Source organism: Chanodichthys erythropterus, chromosome 6, assembly GCF_024489055.1.
Source record: "Chanodichthys erythropterus isolate Z2021 chromosome 6, ASM2448905v1, whole genome shotgun sequence".
NCBI lineage: Eukaryota > Metazoa > Chordata > Actinopteri > Cypriniformes > Xenocyprididae > Chanodichthys > Chanodichthys erythropterus.
Window position 1 is genome coordinate 9,951,813 of NC_090226.1, and position 16,821 is coordinate 9,968,633.

At 34.8% G+C, this 16,821-nt stretch overlaps 1 protein-coding gene across 3 annotated transcripts in view; it reads left to right on the forward strand.

Moving 5' to 3' along the window:
• Positions 1-16,193, forward strand: part of scml2 (Scm polycomb group protein like 2) — a 28,128-nt gene extending 11,935 nt beyond the window's left edge. Inside the window, exons 6-13 of one of the 3 annotated variants that reach the window (XM_067387221.1) lie at positions 2,056-2,354; positions 3,229-3,340; positions 3,596-3,799; positions 4,623-4,799; positions 8,038-8,163; positions 10,545-10,787; positions 14,434-14,597; positions 14,722-16,193. In XM_067387221.1, the coding sequence (XP_067243322.1) occupies positions 2,056-2,354; positions 3,229-3,340; positions 3,596-3,799; positions 4,623-4,799; positions 8,038-8,163; positions 10,545-10,787; positions 14,434-14,597; positions 14,722-14,844 (1,448 nt within the window). In that variant the 3' untranslated portion in view covers positions 14,845-16,193. The remainder of the gene's footprint in view (positions 1-2,055; positions 2,355-3,228; positions 3,341-3,595; positions 3,800-4,622; positions 4,800-8,037; positions 8,164-10,544; positions 10,788-14,433; positions 14,598-14,721) is intronic. The other 2 variants (XM_067387222.1, XM_067387223.1) reach the window with 2 other exon arrangements.
• The last annotated feature ends 628 nt before the right edge of the window (positions 16,194-16,821 follow it).

Consider the following 16,821-nt stretch of genomic DNA (forward strand, 5'->3'; position numbering starts at 1 on the left):
ATTGTGCATATGTGCGCTTAAGCTTGATTCCTCACGTGCCTACTTATATTCATAGGATATTTGAATGAGAATCACCCACTTCCCGACCTTCAAATGAATGAAAACACTTCCACTCCTCATTAAACGTCTGCGCGGCTCAGGCTTCATTTCTCTTCCCGTTTCCCTCTCGAGGCCCTGGAGAGCAGCTGCACGTAGGACTCTGTGAAAGCTCCCAGATGTACTTAGCAAAGCCGGCTTCTGCTGACCGCCCGTTAGCCGTCTTGTAATATGAGAAGTTTATCTGATCTTAGAGATGGCCCTTACAGAAGCAATAATAGGGGGATTTGGTGGCATTGGTCTAAAGCAGGTGTGTATGTGTTGTGGGTTTTCACTCCAATGTTGTTTGATACTTTAAAAGCGTCAACTTGTGCTTGTGTGTTACATCTTCATTGATGATTTTGTTGATGCTGAGCTGCAGATATTCATTGTGGGTTTTTGAGGAGACTGAAAAGAATTTGTGGACATTTAGATTATTTGGTTTGCAAGGAGTGTGTGCAGATAATTTTTTTTTATTAACAAGCTTGCATTGAACTTAAAATGAACTTTATAACTAAGAGCAGTGCCTATTATCTTTTTTATTTTTGTTTTTTTTCTTCTGTCGTTTCTTGTACATCTGCTTGGAAAACCTTTTTTTTTTTTTTTTTTTTTTTAAGAACAGATTTAAAAAAAAAATCAGTAAATTACAGATGCTGCCTTTTAAATGCTTTACTCATGCAATACTTGACATTTTTTTTTTTTTTTAGGAAATATGAAGCGCTTTAATGATGTAGGGTGCTTCAAACAAAAACCATAAGGTGCTCTATTAAATGAGACTATAAAGTAGGACTGCATTTTAAACCAGCAACAAAATGAATAATACATTAACTTGCCTGCTCAGAAATATTCATAGAAAATTGTTTGTTGCTGTATGCAAGATAAAATTGACTTGGATTCAGTTCCTTCCATAGCCCTTACATACTCGTCATATCTTGTCCCACAGCGTGATAACGCACTCATCCAGGTGGAGAAGGGGGTTATTCTTTCTCCCTATAATGAGGATTACCTGTTGGCCACAGAAAAGAGGCCTTTGACCAGAAAGCCAGTGGGGGGAGGCCCACAAAACAATAGGGTGCTGAAAAGCACATGCCTCCTGTGGGGCACAATGGCCAGCTGAAACAGTCTCTCACCGCTCGGTCTTAAAGAGGATCCCTAGACAACTCAATTTTTTTGCTCCCCGTTTTTAAACAGCCGCTTTCATGGCTGTAATGTGATGCTTCTAATATGCAAAATGGCCTCTGAGGAAGAGAATTCTTCAGTATGAAGAAGCGGTCAAATTCAAAAGGAAAAGATCAAAGTTTGTGGCTTTCCTCATTTAAACTGCAAAAGAAGTGACATTTTTCTCAAATTCTGTGTGTATAGTTGATTTTTTTTTTTTCTTTCTTTTTTTTTCATTATAAAAATCCAAAGATAGCAAAATAAATTAATAAAGTATGAATGCCTTTAAGTTTGTGTTGGGACTTGGGAGATGAGGGTTTTTTGCATTCATTGCATGTTATGTGATAGCCAATGGGACGATGCTTTGTAAGACACAGATGGGTGAAATTATTGCAGTAAGAGCTTGAATGTCAGTATAAATCATCATTCTGCTACATTCTAGTAACCACTTGAATGATGCTAGTGTCTAACCAGTTGATTTTAGTAGTATGATTGAAACCATAACCATGTTCAAAATACTTTCTCTTACAAAAAAGTAATTGTAATACTTTAATATATACTATAGTACAATATGATATAACCATATTCATATACTATGCATGGTATTTATTTACATTATACTAAAAGCTCTTTCAGGGATTTTTTTTTTTTTTTATGTCCAAAAAATGCTGTAATACCATTAAATGTAATCATCAAATTAATTGATATTTTACAGTTGTTATCATTAGATTCATATTTTTAATTAGCATAATGTTATTTGATTTGTATAATATTATTATACTTTAAATAACCTTTCATTTTTTTTTTCTCCCTCACCCTTAGTCAATTTCCCGAAGACTCTTGTTCCGGCATTGGGCCAGTCCAGTCATTCTTGGCGCCCCATGCAGTCCCCGTACCGCTTGCCGCACCCTCTGCCCCCTCTGCCAGTGCGTAAAGGGGTAAGAGGGAGGAGACCAAAAAGCCAGACCATCGCAATGCTGAAAGCAGCAGCCGAGGCTGCAGCAGCTGCAGCCACCACGTCACCTAACGGCCAAACGCAGTCAAACGCAGCCAAGAGTCCCATGAGCTCACAGCTCACACCCAAACCATATAAAAAGAGAGGACCCAAACCCGGCAGCAAGGTACAACTGCTTTTTTTTTTTTTTTTTTTTGGTCGGATGGGCCAGTTAATAGGTTTAACTGGAGATTTATTTATTTTGATATTTACAGTTACAATCTTAAAGGGATAGTTCGCCCAAAAATAAAAATGGTCATTAACAAGTGTTATATATTCATATATATAATGTTAATTGAAATAATGCTGAAATAAAATGCAATATAAATACTAGATTATTAAAAACTTAAATGAAAATTTAGAAATGTTGCACATAACTGGAAAAAAAAAAATTGTTTGAGTTAAAGTACTAAAATTACCAAAACTGAAATTTAAGGTTAAATTAAAGGTAAATTATTAAAAAAAAATATTTTTGAATATATTAAAATCACACATAACAAATGAAAACTGAAAATATAAAAATAAAAGCTAATATTACCATATACTATAATAATTCTATAAATAATACTAAAATAACTGTCATTAACTCAAACCTGTGTGATTGTCTTTTTTTTCTGAGGAACACAACATTTTTTTTTTTGATTAAATCTGATGTCATTGGTAGCCAACATAATGGGATTTTAATGTTATACAAAAATAATAGAAGAGGGAAAAAAAGAAAATCGCCCTGGTAACTGATCATTATGCATCTTTTGTTTGATTTGAGGGTGGGTCATATGTCATGAGTGATTATCTAAATTAAACATTAACACATCTTCTATAATCCTTCCCCATGAATGGTACATTAAACATGCTGGATTCGCAATCAAGATAAGGCCTTTGTAGTCTTCTGCCATTGTTTTGAGATTTAGAATGTGGGCAAACGATAATGGGGTTGTTTTGTGAGTGTGTATTGTTTTTTTTTTTTTTTATGTCTCATTCTTTGTCTTCTGCCTTTACAGAGGAAACCAAAGGTTCCTCATTCACTTTCAAGCCCCACGTTGTCTTCCTCAGTGTCAGTTGGGAGACTGTCTAGTTTACAGACCACAAGAGACTCAGGAGTTGTGTCCACAGGTAGGCTTTTATCTTACTGCTTTTCAATATAGTAAAATGTACTCTAAATGTTAATCTATTCTGTGGTCATGTACGAATTTATTTACAAAACTGTGGTTTTGTGAAATGTGGTTCATCAGGTTGAAGTAACACTTTTTTTCCAGACAAACCTCTGCATCTTAATATTCTACCAGACACGGGCCATGTACTCCTCAATATTCTAGTTTTGCATTGCGTTGTTCACGTCACCTGACCATCCACTCTCGCCCCCTCTAGTTTGTGTGTACGTGAATAAACATGGAAATTCAGGGCCGCACCTGGACCGTAAGCTGTTGTTGCAGCTGCCTGATCATTTCGGGCCGGGCCCAGTGAACACGGTTCTCCAGCACTCGGTCCAAGCCTGCGTGGACTGTGCATTTCAGCCCAAAGATCTGTTCAGCTTCCTGCAGTCTCAGTCTGATGGTGGAGAAATAATCCGAGGTTAGTTTGGATCTGCTTCAGAGTTTGTGTGATCTGCATTTCATTTTAACTTGTCTGCCATTTCTTCTTTTATTTAGAATAAATACATTTAATTTTAAGAAATTTGGAGTTCATTTATTGCTAGCTACTGAAATCTACTTAACATGGCCATGACATGTGATGCTTGTTTTTACAAAGATGAAACATAGTTTGAAGGGAGGGAGTCAAAAGTGCCCCAACTGGAAGAATCATCCACAATCTAAAATGTTTTGAGAGCTGAATGGCATATTGATGTAAGACTTAAGTTCTATTTGAATTAGTATAGTTGAGTGTTATTTTAAGGCTGTCAACATGTGTGTGCTTTACAATAAAGAAAAGGCATGGGTGTGTGACTGACCTGAAAAGTGTGTGTGTGTGCACAGCTGATGTCATCTGACTGCAAGTAATAAGAGATGACATCTGTGTGTAACCTGGTTTGGATCATTTGATTGGGATGTCCCTAGGGGAAGTGTGCGTATGTGTATGTGTGTCTATATTTGAGTGTATGCAGGGGGTGGGGCCCACGCTAGGTCTGTAGAGCCATCTGCTGCAACGCCATGGCCCCTTAATCGGCATCCATTTAGCCAGATCACCCCCCACACACGCACACACTCACACACACTGAAAACAATTTATAAATGCTGTTTAGAAAATATAAGCATTTGGAGGGTTGGGACTAGATTTGTTTTTTTATAGCACACGTAATATTTATGAGAAGCATGCTAAATTATACATTGCATTCTGTGTGACATGTTTAAGACTAATACAGTGTTTTTAATTTTGCACCAAATTTACTTTCATTCAGTTCGCTCTGAAGGAGGAATCCACTACGTCAAGCTCCCAACGGCCTCCAGTGCATCGTTTGTTCTGCGCTTTTTAGAAACACTGTGTCACCATCTGCATTGTGATAACCTGTTCAGCAGCCAGCCGTTCAGTCCACTAACCACTAACACACACACACCGTATGAAAGGAGCAAATCAGGTATGTTTGCATGTTTGTGTCAGTAATTTAAATAAAGCTAAAATAAAATAAAATAAAATATAAATATTTAATGAAAAACTTAAAGTGCCTCTCGTGCTATTTTAAAAGTCTCCTACAATGTGTTTTATTATAATAAAATGCATCAAAAAGCAGTTTAATTTTCTCATTGTATACATTGCAGCATTCACCTCTTTTCTCAGTGTCTGAAACGGTTCAATTTCTCTAAACCCCTCCTTTTTGCGAGCTTCCTCTACTCTGATTGGTCAGGTTTCCCAGTCTGTTGTGATTGGTCTACCGCTTACAGCATGTGTCAGAAACCAAACACCCATTACCATAAGTGAATTTCAGCTCCGGAGGCTTCCTCAGCACTTCTACACACAGTGATACGAACAGTAACAATGGCATCGGTTTTACCATATCAATTCCAAAGCGAGTCCTCATCCTTTGGAAGTGCATGCAAAGTGGATTCTCAATGTCTCGACAACATGAATCAAACTCTTCCAGGACTGAGGGTGGGTCAGTATAGACGTTGATTCGGTGCATACAGTCAGACAACGAATACAGTCAGTCACAGGCGATCCACACTCCAATCCAGAAGGGGGCGCGTGCAGTAATGCCACAGCAGGCGCAGAAGAAGAACAATCTATGCATAGAAATGTTTACGTGTAATCTCTTAACCACAGAAAGACATCATTAAAGGTGCCCTAGAATTAAAAATTGAATTTATCTTGGCATAGTTAAATAACAAGAGTTCAGTACATGGAAATGACATACAGTGAGTCTCAAACTCCATTGTTTCCTCCTTCTTATATAAATCTCATTTGTTTAAAAGACCTCCGAAGAACAGGCGAATGTCAACATAACACTGACTGTTACGTTAAAAATGGTAGATGATGCAATAATAACTGACATGATCAACGATAACATTATATTTTTAGTGATATTTGTAAACTGTCTTTCTAAATGTTTCGTTAGCATGTTGCTAATGTACTGTTAAATGTGGTTAAAGTTACCATCGTTTCTTACTGTATTCACGGAGACAAGAGAGCCGTCGCTATTTTAATTTTTAAACACTTGCAGTCTGTATAATTCATAAACACAACTTCATTCTTTATAAATCTCTCCAACAGTGTAGCATTAGCTGTTAGCCACGGATCACAGCCTCAAATTCATTCAGAATCAAATGTAAACATTCAAATAAATACAATACTCACATAATCCGACGCATGCATGCAGTATGCATGATGAACACTTTGTAAAGATCCATTTTGAGGGTTATATTAGCAGTGTAAACCATAGACTGTAAAAAAAGATGGACGACGCGACGTCGCTTCCTTCCATTGTAATGAACTGAAGCCAAAATGGCCGACCGAATGGGCGCTGACATGTTACGCAATACGTAAGTTTGGAGCCTGGGCATGCGCAGAAGGAACCGTCAGTGGAGCCGGAGGCGGAGTCGCGATATCAAACTTCCGCCCAGACGACTGCGTCATCATTCATGTATTTTAAATAGACTATAAAAATTATATACAATTTAAAATTCTACCTATAAAATAATAGGCTATTCTATTTCTAGAGCAATAATACTTTTAAAACAGCAAATTCAGTAGATAAAATCAATATAATATGCCACTAGAAACAACTCTAAATCGTCAGAAACGGTCCTGCCATTTTAAATCAAGTTCAACTAATGTTACAGGAGATCGATTGCTGTAATTAGAGTAAGCTATCATTAGTTTTGTCCTGCTAATTATTATTTTATACCCATAAAAATAATAAGTAACTGCCAGATAACGATCACCTGCTTTTTCCCGACATTGTTAACATTAGGTGTGTTATCTTAACTAATAACATTTATTAATTAGCTTATAACACCCATATTTAATGTTACAGAAAAAGGTTCAGTGATCCGTCAGATCCTGTAGGTCGGTTAGTACAGTTTACTGCTGAACAACTCATTTTGTTGGTGTTAAATAACAAAGAAATCGAAAATTAACAGTTAGTTAATACATCTTCAATCTCCCCTCGAAGCTCCGACAGTCCTCAGACAAGCTGAGCTGTCAATCAAGTTCGAATCATGACGACACGCCCCGTTTTTATAGCATCAAATTGCTAGCTAAAATCTAAATCATCACAAAAACGAACAATTGAATATATATCAGTGTGATAACAACTACCTTAAATGACCAAAACCATTTTTCATAAAGTTTTATTTGAAGCAGAATTTATTTTTAAGTTTTCACTGAAGTCTCATTCGACTGCATTGAGAGGGCGGGGTTTATGACCTGTACTGCATCCAGCCTCCAGGGGGCGATCAAAGAGCCCGTGGCTTCACTTTTCAGAACGTATGAGACACACCCGGTGTAAACTTTGTTTATGCACTGTTTAAGGCAAGCGCGAGCTCCGTAGGCGGGGAGCATGAGCATTTAAAGGGGCCGCAACATGAATCGGCTCATTTCTAATTATGCCCCAAAATAGGCAGTTAAAAAAATGAATTTAAAAAAATCTATGGGGTATTTTGAGCTGAAACTTCACAGACACATTCAGGGGACACCTTAGACTTATATTACATCTTGTAAAAAAACCTTCGATGGCACCTTTAAAACGGCTTCAGAATAATATTTCACGTAGCATTACATTTACCACAGGCAAGTCATTTAGTGTCTACAGCGTGTTAGTTCACTAGAGAAATTAACTCTAAATGGGAGCATTTCACTAAATATATGCACTATATTAGCTTATATATTCATTATATTTACTTTACCTTAATTATTATCTTAATTATTTAATGTTTAAATAAATTTGTCATGAAAACAAGTTAAGACAGTAAATGTGCAAATGATTATATTTCAAAAATGAATTGGATTAATTTTACAATTATATTTAAAAGTTAATGCAAAACCTGCCTTATGTGCAATCTACATGTTTTTTTTTATTTGAGTGTTGATTATTATATCTAAAAATAAATGGCAACTGAATTTAATAGTTTGGGCTCTGTTGTTAATTGTAACCTTTACTATTATAAAGAGATAATAACCTTTTGTCATGCACTTTGATCTTTAAAATTTGCACTCAACAAACCACTATATTAAGGTGATAATCGAAAAAGCATAATTAGGGCTTTATTTAATTATTTATTTATTTATTTACCGAGTCATTTTACTAAATCTAGCTTGTGATTTTTAAATACTGTGGTCTTCCAGAAGTGATCTATATCTGCACTTTTCCTCTGTTGCAGTGAAAGAAGAGACATCAGAAGCTTTGTCTGTAGCGCGAGGTACCAGACGTTTCAACCGAGATTCAGCAGCCTACACCACTGCCCTGTCACCGAAACTACAGAGAACAGAAGCTCTGCCCTCAGACGGTACGATCCGTTCAGCTGTTCTGAGTGTTTTTGCTTGTTGTTATCTGTGAGTGAATGATACCAATTGAGTATGCCACACTAGCTGCAGCAGGTCTTGGCCAATTCTGATTGGGCAAACTTAAAGTGAACGGAGGACGGGGTTTTCTTTAGGTGGAGTTAGACGCCTCTGTTCATCTTAACGGCACAAAATAAAACTATTAATAATGCAGACAGACTCCTAATTAAATCGTCTACATTGTAACTAATTAATTGTCTGATTTTAATTGGGTGAAAATATCCTGCCAGTTTGGCTTATTTTTTTACTGCTGTGGGTGATTTTATAATTTGCCAGACGTGGGTGTTGTGTGTTCAGCTCTCACTAAATGTCTTGTAGATAAAGCTCATGGACACAATTTGAAGATGAAGATAATTTTCCTGTGTTGTGTTAGTAGCTTTATAAAATTGCTAGTAGTGTTCATGTGTATTCGAGGACAATAATAAACTCTGAGACTTGTTACTACTTGTTACATCAGATTTCTATTCATGCAGAACACAGGAATCCTGTACTACATTTATTTTGGTGTGAGTTTGTTCGTTAAATGCTGTAGGTGTGTAGACTTGTAGTCTTGAGCGTATGAGTAAAACCTTCTATAACTCTGTAATTGTTTATAAACTTCCAAAAGTGTGGACACAACTAGTCATTCTTGATTATGACCATTTTCCACATTTTAAAGTCTATGAAAATGTGAATATATCAACAAAAATGTGACCAACTATCTTATATTTCAGCTTTATAAAAGCAGTGACAAGTAGCCACAGCTTCATTAAGTACATCCTTTTTAAACGGTATATTCATCCATTCAATTATGTAAAATTTGTCATGAAATTCATATTTAGGCGCAATATTTCTCAAAACTAATTTTAAACATTTAGGCGTAGATATTCATAGATAATTTTACATTGTTACAACATGTTTCTATTTTAAATAAATACAGTTCTTTTGAACTTTCTATTCATCAGAGATTCCTGAATAAATATTGTTTCACAGTTTCTGACTTTTCAATATTTGATAAAAAAAATAAATGATTTTTGAGCACCCAGTTAGCATATTACAGTGGTTCCCATACTGGGTTACGTGAGATGACAAAAGGGGGTACGCGAACAAAATGCGGAGTAGTTCATTTAATTCTACATTAAAATAATATTAAAATAGAGCATGTATTTCTAACTGCCAAAATGTCGTAAATCCAGTACATTTAATCAAATTACCTCATTATTTGCAGTCAAACATAACTATCCACACAAGCAGCATGCATATGAGAGATTGCGTGCCGAATCTGCTGCCATAAAAATCGCGCTAAATTACTGCCGTTCTCGACAGTTCACCTTTGTAAAAGTGGGGATTTAGCACTTACTCGCATGAAGAATAAATATAGACACAGATAATGGATTAATTTTGATTTAACACTCAAACTTTCTCCGGTACAAAAACATACCTTGTGTGAGTTGTATCTAATGATGATAACGAGCAAGAATGCAATTGTTCCCAAATATCCACATGACTGCAAACGTGACATTATTATACAACAGGTCAAAAAACAAAACGTACATTTTAAACACGGTACTGCCAGTATTTACTCTATTTTGCCATGAAATAATAACGAAAACCACAGCAGAACTACAACACACGTCTGTGTTTCGCGAACAATTCTGCGAATTGTGAGAGTCGATTCAATGATTCATTCACAGCCACTTGCTTCGTTACTGAATGAATGACTCGATGACTCACTCATAAAAACAGTGACTTGATGCCACCTACTGTCGGTTTTAGTTTAATATTGAAAAGTTTTACGTAGTTTTACCATTATTGCATATTTCTCTATTGAACATTTTTATTTAAAACATTATTTATTTTATAAAGTTATTCATAAAGGTAAAAAAAAAATGCACTGCAAAATTAATTTAGGGGGCAAATATTGTCCCTTAATGGTAAAGGTGTGACTGCAGTCGAAGTGGAAAAGAGGGGGTACACGGAAGGATGGTAATGCCTTCAGAGGGGTACTCCACTCAAAAAAGTTTGGGAACCACTGGCATATTAGAATGATTTCTGAAGGATCATGTGACACTGAAGACTCAATTCAGTTTTGCCATCACAGAAATAAAATGCATTTTAAAATATATTAAAATATAAAACCAGTTATTTTAAATGGTAATAATATTTCACAATATTTAAACTGTTTGATCAAATAAATGCAGCCATGGTGACCATAACGGTCTTCTTTAAAAAAAAAAAAGTTAACTACCTTACATTTTTGAATGGATACATGTATGTATTTCAAATCGTATATTGCCAAATAATGACCTTGGGTATTAAAACATTTCACTTCTCTTCTTTGTGACAGAAACCATTGCCCATGCTGAAAATGGTGCCACCACGGAACAGCAGTTCTCAGAAGAGTCAATGGACTCTGCCTCCAATCCTGTCGCCCCTCGGCCCCCCGCACTACGGAGCACGTCTGACTATCACCCCCCGACCGGAAGCAGCCCGCACTACCCCTCTCACCCCCCACCCCTCCGCAGACTCTCCTCCAACCCCTCTGAGCTGGGGCCTGCACGCGCACACAGACGAGTGGAAGGTAGGCTATGTAAGAACGCTTTGTTTAAACACCTTCTCACACACACACCATTAATAACATGTGAGATTGCTTGTAAATGACCAGACTTGTTTATATTTATTTATTTTAAATAGCCCTAGTGCACTCAGATTTATAGGTAACACCTTGCACTCTTTCATAAAATATAGGTATGTATATGTATATGTGTGTGGTGTGTGTGTATATACTGTATGTAAACATTTATGTAATTCTAAACAGATCATTATGCACAGTTAGAATTGTCATGAAACTTTGAACTACTTATTTGTATATAAGCATTGATTTGATTTGATTTATTAATGATGGTTATGTAGTTGTCCAGACTTGTTTAATTATTTATTTTAAATAGACTCAGTGCACTCAGATCTATAGCTAACACTTAGTAATAACTCCTTCATAATATTATCAATCAGAATGAAACGGAAGTTGTGGTAGTCTTTCATTCCCTATTGTGACGTATGTGAGTGAAACGACTTCACAAACAGGGAAAAATGTAGGGCGGGACTTGATTTTGTCCATTGGGAATTGATTGGATGGTTATGGTTTACGATTGCTGCGATCTCATATTGACAGCTTGCTATTGTTATCTCGGGATTGACATGTGATTGACAGCTTGTCCCGCCCTCATGCCAGTAAACATATCATCAGAGAAGGGATGTTGCTGCAAGAGGGAAGTTATTTTAAATAAAGATTACAAGGGCACATGATTTTTATTTATTTTTTTATTTTAATTTTTTTAAATAATGTGCAGATAAATCGTATATTATGTAATATAAAAAATAATATAATATAATATAATATAATATAATATAATATAATACCACAATTTTCCATAAATTCAAATTTTAAATTATGATTTCAAGGTGATATTTATATAATGCTTAATAGATCATTTTTTCATGCAGTTATAAATGTCATGAAACTTTAACCTGTTAACTGTCACCCCCACTTTTTTTTCTTTTTTTTTTTAGACAAGAAAATGAACTATCCAAACTTAAATGGTTGTAATTCAAGAATACTTTGGAGTATAGACATAAGGATGGTCTTGTTTTAAAGATGAAATTTAGCAGATTATTGTAGAAGTGAAATAACTTGTATAAGTGAAACAGAAAAAAGTCATAGAAGTTTAAGTTTATGAAAATGTAAAATGTAAAAATATATTTTATATAAAATATATATTTTACAAAACAAGTTTGACTCTAAAACTGCAAGGAAATCAAAGCCAAAAATCTGAACAAGTTGTGTTCCAAATTTCAGGTTGATATCTCAAAAAATTAGCTTTCAGTAAGATTTTGTTTGGGCGCAGTACCACACTTTTTCACTAGATGACAACAAACCTCCATTACTACGGAAGAGGATTAGGGCCAAACAATAATAAAAAAATAAAACCATCTCGAGATTAAAGTTGTTAAATTTCAAGAAAAAAGTCGAGATAAAATGTTGAGAATAAACTCGTTAAATTACGAGAAAAAAATCGTTACATTTTGAGAAAAAAAAGTCAAGATAAAATGTTGAAAATAAAGTAATTAAATTACGAGAAAAAAGTCGTTAGATTATGAGAACAAATTCGTTAAATTATGAGAAAGTCGTTAAATTTCGAGAAAAAAAGTCGAGATAAAATGTTGTGAATAAAGTCATTAAATTACGAGAAAAAAGTCATTAGATTATGAGAACAAATTTGAAATTTAACAACTTTTTTCTCGTAATTTAACAAGTTTATTCTCAACATTTTATTTCGACTTTTTTCTTGAAATTTAACGATTTTTTTTCTCGAAATTTAACAACTTTAATCTCGATGGTTTTATTTTTTTTATTATTGCTTGGGCCTAATCCTCTTCCGTACATTACTGACCATATGAAGGCCCCTCCATTTCCATATATGGTTTGAGTGATCTGAACCATATATTTCAATTATTTTCATAAAATTTATGAAGTAGACATCCTATATAGAAGTAGTATGGGAAGTTTGGCAGAATTTGATATGAATTCAGCCTCTAATAAACATAACATGTATGTGGGTTATAGATCACCGCCACAATCATAAATGTATTTGTTTTTTTATTAAAAACATTTTGAGAAAAAAAATGCTCTGAAAAAATTGAATGGATGTTATCTTTTGAACTCTTGACATTTCAACCAATCTTTAATGATTTTTCATGTTCATCGCTATTTCAAAATAAAGGTCTGAACATGCCTTATGAGTATGAAAATATGCTTGTTGCAAATTGATAAATTACTGCTCCTCTGTAATTTATTTTGAAGATCAATATGAAAACTAGAGATTCTAAGCTTTCAAATGATATATAGTTTGTCAAGATTAGTTTAGGTTTAGTATAGAATATTGCTGTTTTAATTATGTAGTGGCTGTGGGCCAGTGACCGTTAACAGGTTAAATTACTGATCTGTATATAAGCTTACATGTTTTTGATGATTTATTAATGATAAATTTGAGTTACTAATTTATTGAATCATTTTATTCAATCAAGTCTTTTAGGAGTTTTGAGCTTTTTTTTCGTGTCTGTGCTTGTTGGCATTACTCTTGTGTTTGAGCCCTAAAAGCAGAGCAGTTTCATTGTTCAACTCCCTTAGAATGCTTTCAGTCTGGCAGCTTGGCTTACACGATCACCGTTGCTCTTCGGAGACTTGGATCTATTTCTATCGTGGGATAAACACCCATATCAGTTCCGCACAGAGTGCTTGTGTGAGGACCAGATGTATTTTCTCTAATCAAATGTCAAATGGCACAATAGGCTTTGATATGGATTAAAGCCTGTTAGCGGCTCAGGGGACCATATTTATTTAAATAGCATCTCAGAGTAGGAGTGATGTTTGGGGTTCAGTTTTACTTTCCATATTAAAGCAAATGAGAGGACCGTCAAGGAGGCACTGATTCTAGACCAGCACTCCTAAAATTATCTTTTTATTTTCTTTTTCTTTTTACCTGCAGCATGGAATATTTTCAGTTGTGGACTATTTGAAGCTAACATACTATTCTTATTGTTTCTGCTATAAGTGAATAATATTGTCATAATGTATGTAATTTTTTTTGTCATAAACATAATTTCATTAGTTCAATAATCAGGTATTAATAAATGATTATTCATGTACCCTTGTTATTAAAGGAACACTCCACTTTTTTTGAAAATAGGCTCATTTTCCAACTCCCCTAGAGTTAAACAGTTGAGTTTTACCGTTTTCGAATCCATTCAGCCGATCTCCGGTTCTGGCGGTACCACTTTTAGCATAGCTTAGCATAGTTCATTGAATCTGATTAGACCGTTAGCATTGCGCTTAAAAATGACCAATCAGATTCAATGAACTATGCTAAGCTATGCTAGAAGTGGTACCGTCAGACCCGGAGATCGGCTGAATGGATTCGAAAACGGTAAAACTCAACTGTTTAACTCTAGGGGAATTGGACAATGAGCCTATTTTCAAAGAAAGTGGAGTGTTCCTTTAAGTGTTACCTATTTTGTCATGCAAATGTATTTTGGTCCCCCTGGTGGCAATTATTATCATCCTATACTTTTTTTGTAGTTGGCATATTTATAACCCATAACTAGTATTGTTAATGTGCTATTGTTTTGCCATCTTATGGATGTTTGTTAATCTTAATCTTAATTTGTGTGTTTACTAGCTGCTAGCTCAACTACTGGTCCTGATCATCAAGCAGCAGAGAAGGATCCTTCCAGAACGTCCAATAAGTGTCCGTCATCCTGGAGTATAGAGGAAGTGATGCAATTTGTGCGCGATGCCGATCCACAGGCGCTGGGCCCACACGCAGAGCTCTTCAGGAAACATGTGAGATGATTTTCTTGATTTCTTTTGTACTTTTTTTTTTTTTAAGTTCAGACATGCATAGCTTTTTCAGAACAAGGTTTATATTATATAGTAGATATTATAAAGGATTGATTGTTTTCCACAGGAGATTGATGGCAAGGCCTTGATGCTTTTACGGAGTGACATGATCATGAAGTACATGGGGCTGAAATTAGGTCCTGCTCTCAAACTTTGCCATCACATTGAGAGACTCAAACAGGGGAAATAGTGTCTGGAAACTTCTGAGCAAAAACACAGAGGATCCACTAGAGGGCAACGGAGGAAAACGCAGGTCCACTCAATTTCAGAGTTGACACCAGAGACTTCAGTCAAGATTCATGGATATTTATTACCCATGACATGGATGGTCAAAGGTCTAACATACTGACCTACTTCACCTGTACTTATTCCCGCTGGGAAAAAACTGACCAGCCAAATATTTTCTTTTTTTTTTTTTGTGGCAAAAACAAATGCAAATATGAACATCACCAGATTGGCTTTTCAAAGCTGCCTAACTTTGCATGGATTTTGTGTGCAACCATTGTGTACAAGGATGTTCACAATGGCTCTCATCTAGAAACAAATTCAGTGTAAAACTGCAGCTACAGATCTCAGTACCTCAGTGATGATGCTCTGCGTTTACAGACAATGGTGGAGAAAGCTGAATCCCAAAGGATTTCACTGTGTTTGTGTTGTCTGTCCGGTACTGTCTACATGCACAGACAGCTTGACAAATGTTCACTTTCCACTGTATTTTACTCTGTTTACGTCTGTTGAGGATGTATTTGAATATGAAGGGTTTTGGTGCCAGTTAATCAAATTTAATTGTTCATCATTTGGTATTATTTATTTAATTGGACTTATTTTCATTCTTTTTTCTTTTTCTTTTTTTTTTTTGCATTGCAATCTAAATACAGTCATATTTCAAAATGTACTTCTGTTTCATAAAGTAACAGGAAAAAATAAATTATTTTTAAGTGATATAAACCAAAAATGGTTTTGTTATGGTTTATAAAAAGGCACCAATTTCACAAATTTTAAAAGCACAAACATTTAGTTCTGACTGTTATTGAATTTTCCTTACTATTGCTCTTTAACTCAAGATAATTACTCAGGACACTTGTACAATACATTTTCATTTATTCATATTTTGTTGTCATGATGTTTTTTCCCCTCTAAAAAACTGACTATATTAAATGTCCACACCAGCACTTCAGGTGACCCCCATGAAGGCGGACATAATGTCACATGGTCCTGAAATTTAGAGGTTTATCTGCATGGAGAATGAGAATGATGTATGGAGCATGCAGCAATTCCAGAAATGTATGCGGTTTTGTTTGTGTATCATACAAATGTGTATTTAGTTCAGTATTCTATCATTCAGTGCATTTTTTTTATTTTTATTATTATTATTTAATAGATAGAAACTGTTGCCTTTTGAAGCGCATCGTGTCTGTTTATGTAATTGATAACGGATATTGTGACTTTGGGGGATGGAGCCTTTTTGTTATGATACACATTTATATACATACATTTTTAGCTCCTTTTTAGATACACTGTATTTACTTTGCTTTTATACTCAGGTTGAAATATTTTGTATTTACTTATTTGAACACTTTTTTACCATTTGAATAAATAATTTGCATTTATAAAGTTGTCATTTTCACTGTATTTTCAGAGAAGTATTATTTCATTAACCCCTTAAGCCCTGAGGGTATTTTCAGAGTCTTTTCTTTTTTCTTTTTCTTTTTGAGTGACGCACAAAAAGTAAATACTCGTAACTCCAAAACTATAGCAAGGTACGGAAGAGGATTAGGGCCAAGCAATAATAAAAAAAATAAAACCATCTCGAGATTAAAGTTGTTAAATTTTGAGAAAAAAGTTGAAAGAAAATGTTGAGAATAAACTCATTAAATTACGAGAAAAAACGTGTTAAATTTCAAGAAAAAAGTCGAGATGAAATGTTGAGAATAAAGTCATTAAATTATGAGAAAAAAGTCGTTAGATTATGAGAACAAATTCGTAATTTAACGACTTTTTTCTTGTAATTTAACGAGTTTCTCAACATTTTATCTTGACTTTTTTCTCGAAGTTTAACGACATTTTTCTCATAATTTAACGAATTTGTTGTCGTAATTTAACGACTTTTTTCTCAACATTTTGTCAACTTTTTTTATTTAACGATTTTTCTCATAATTTAACAAGT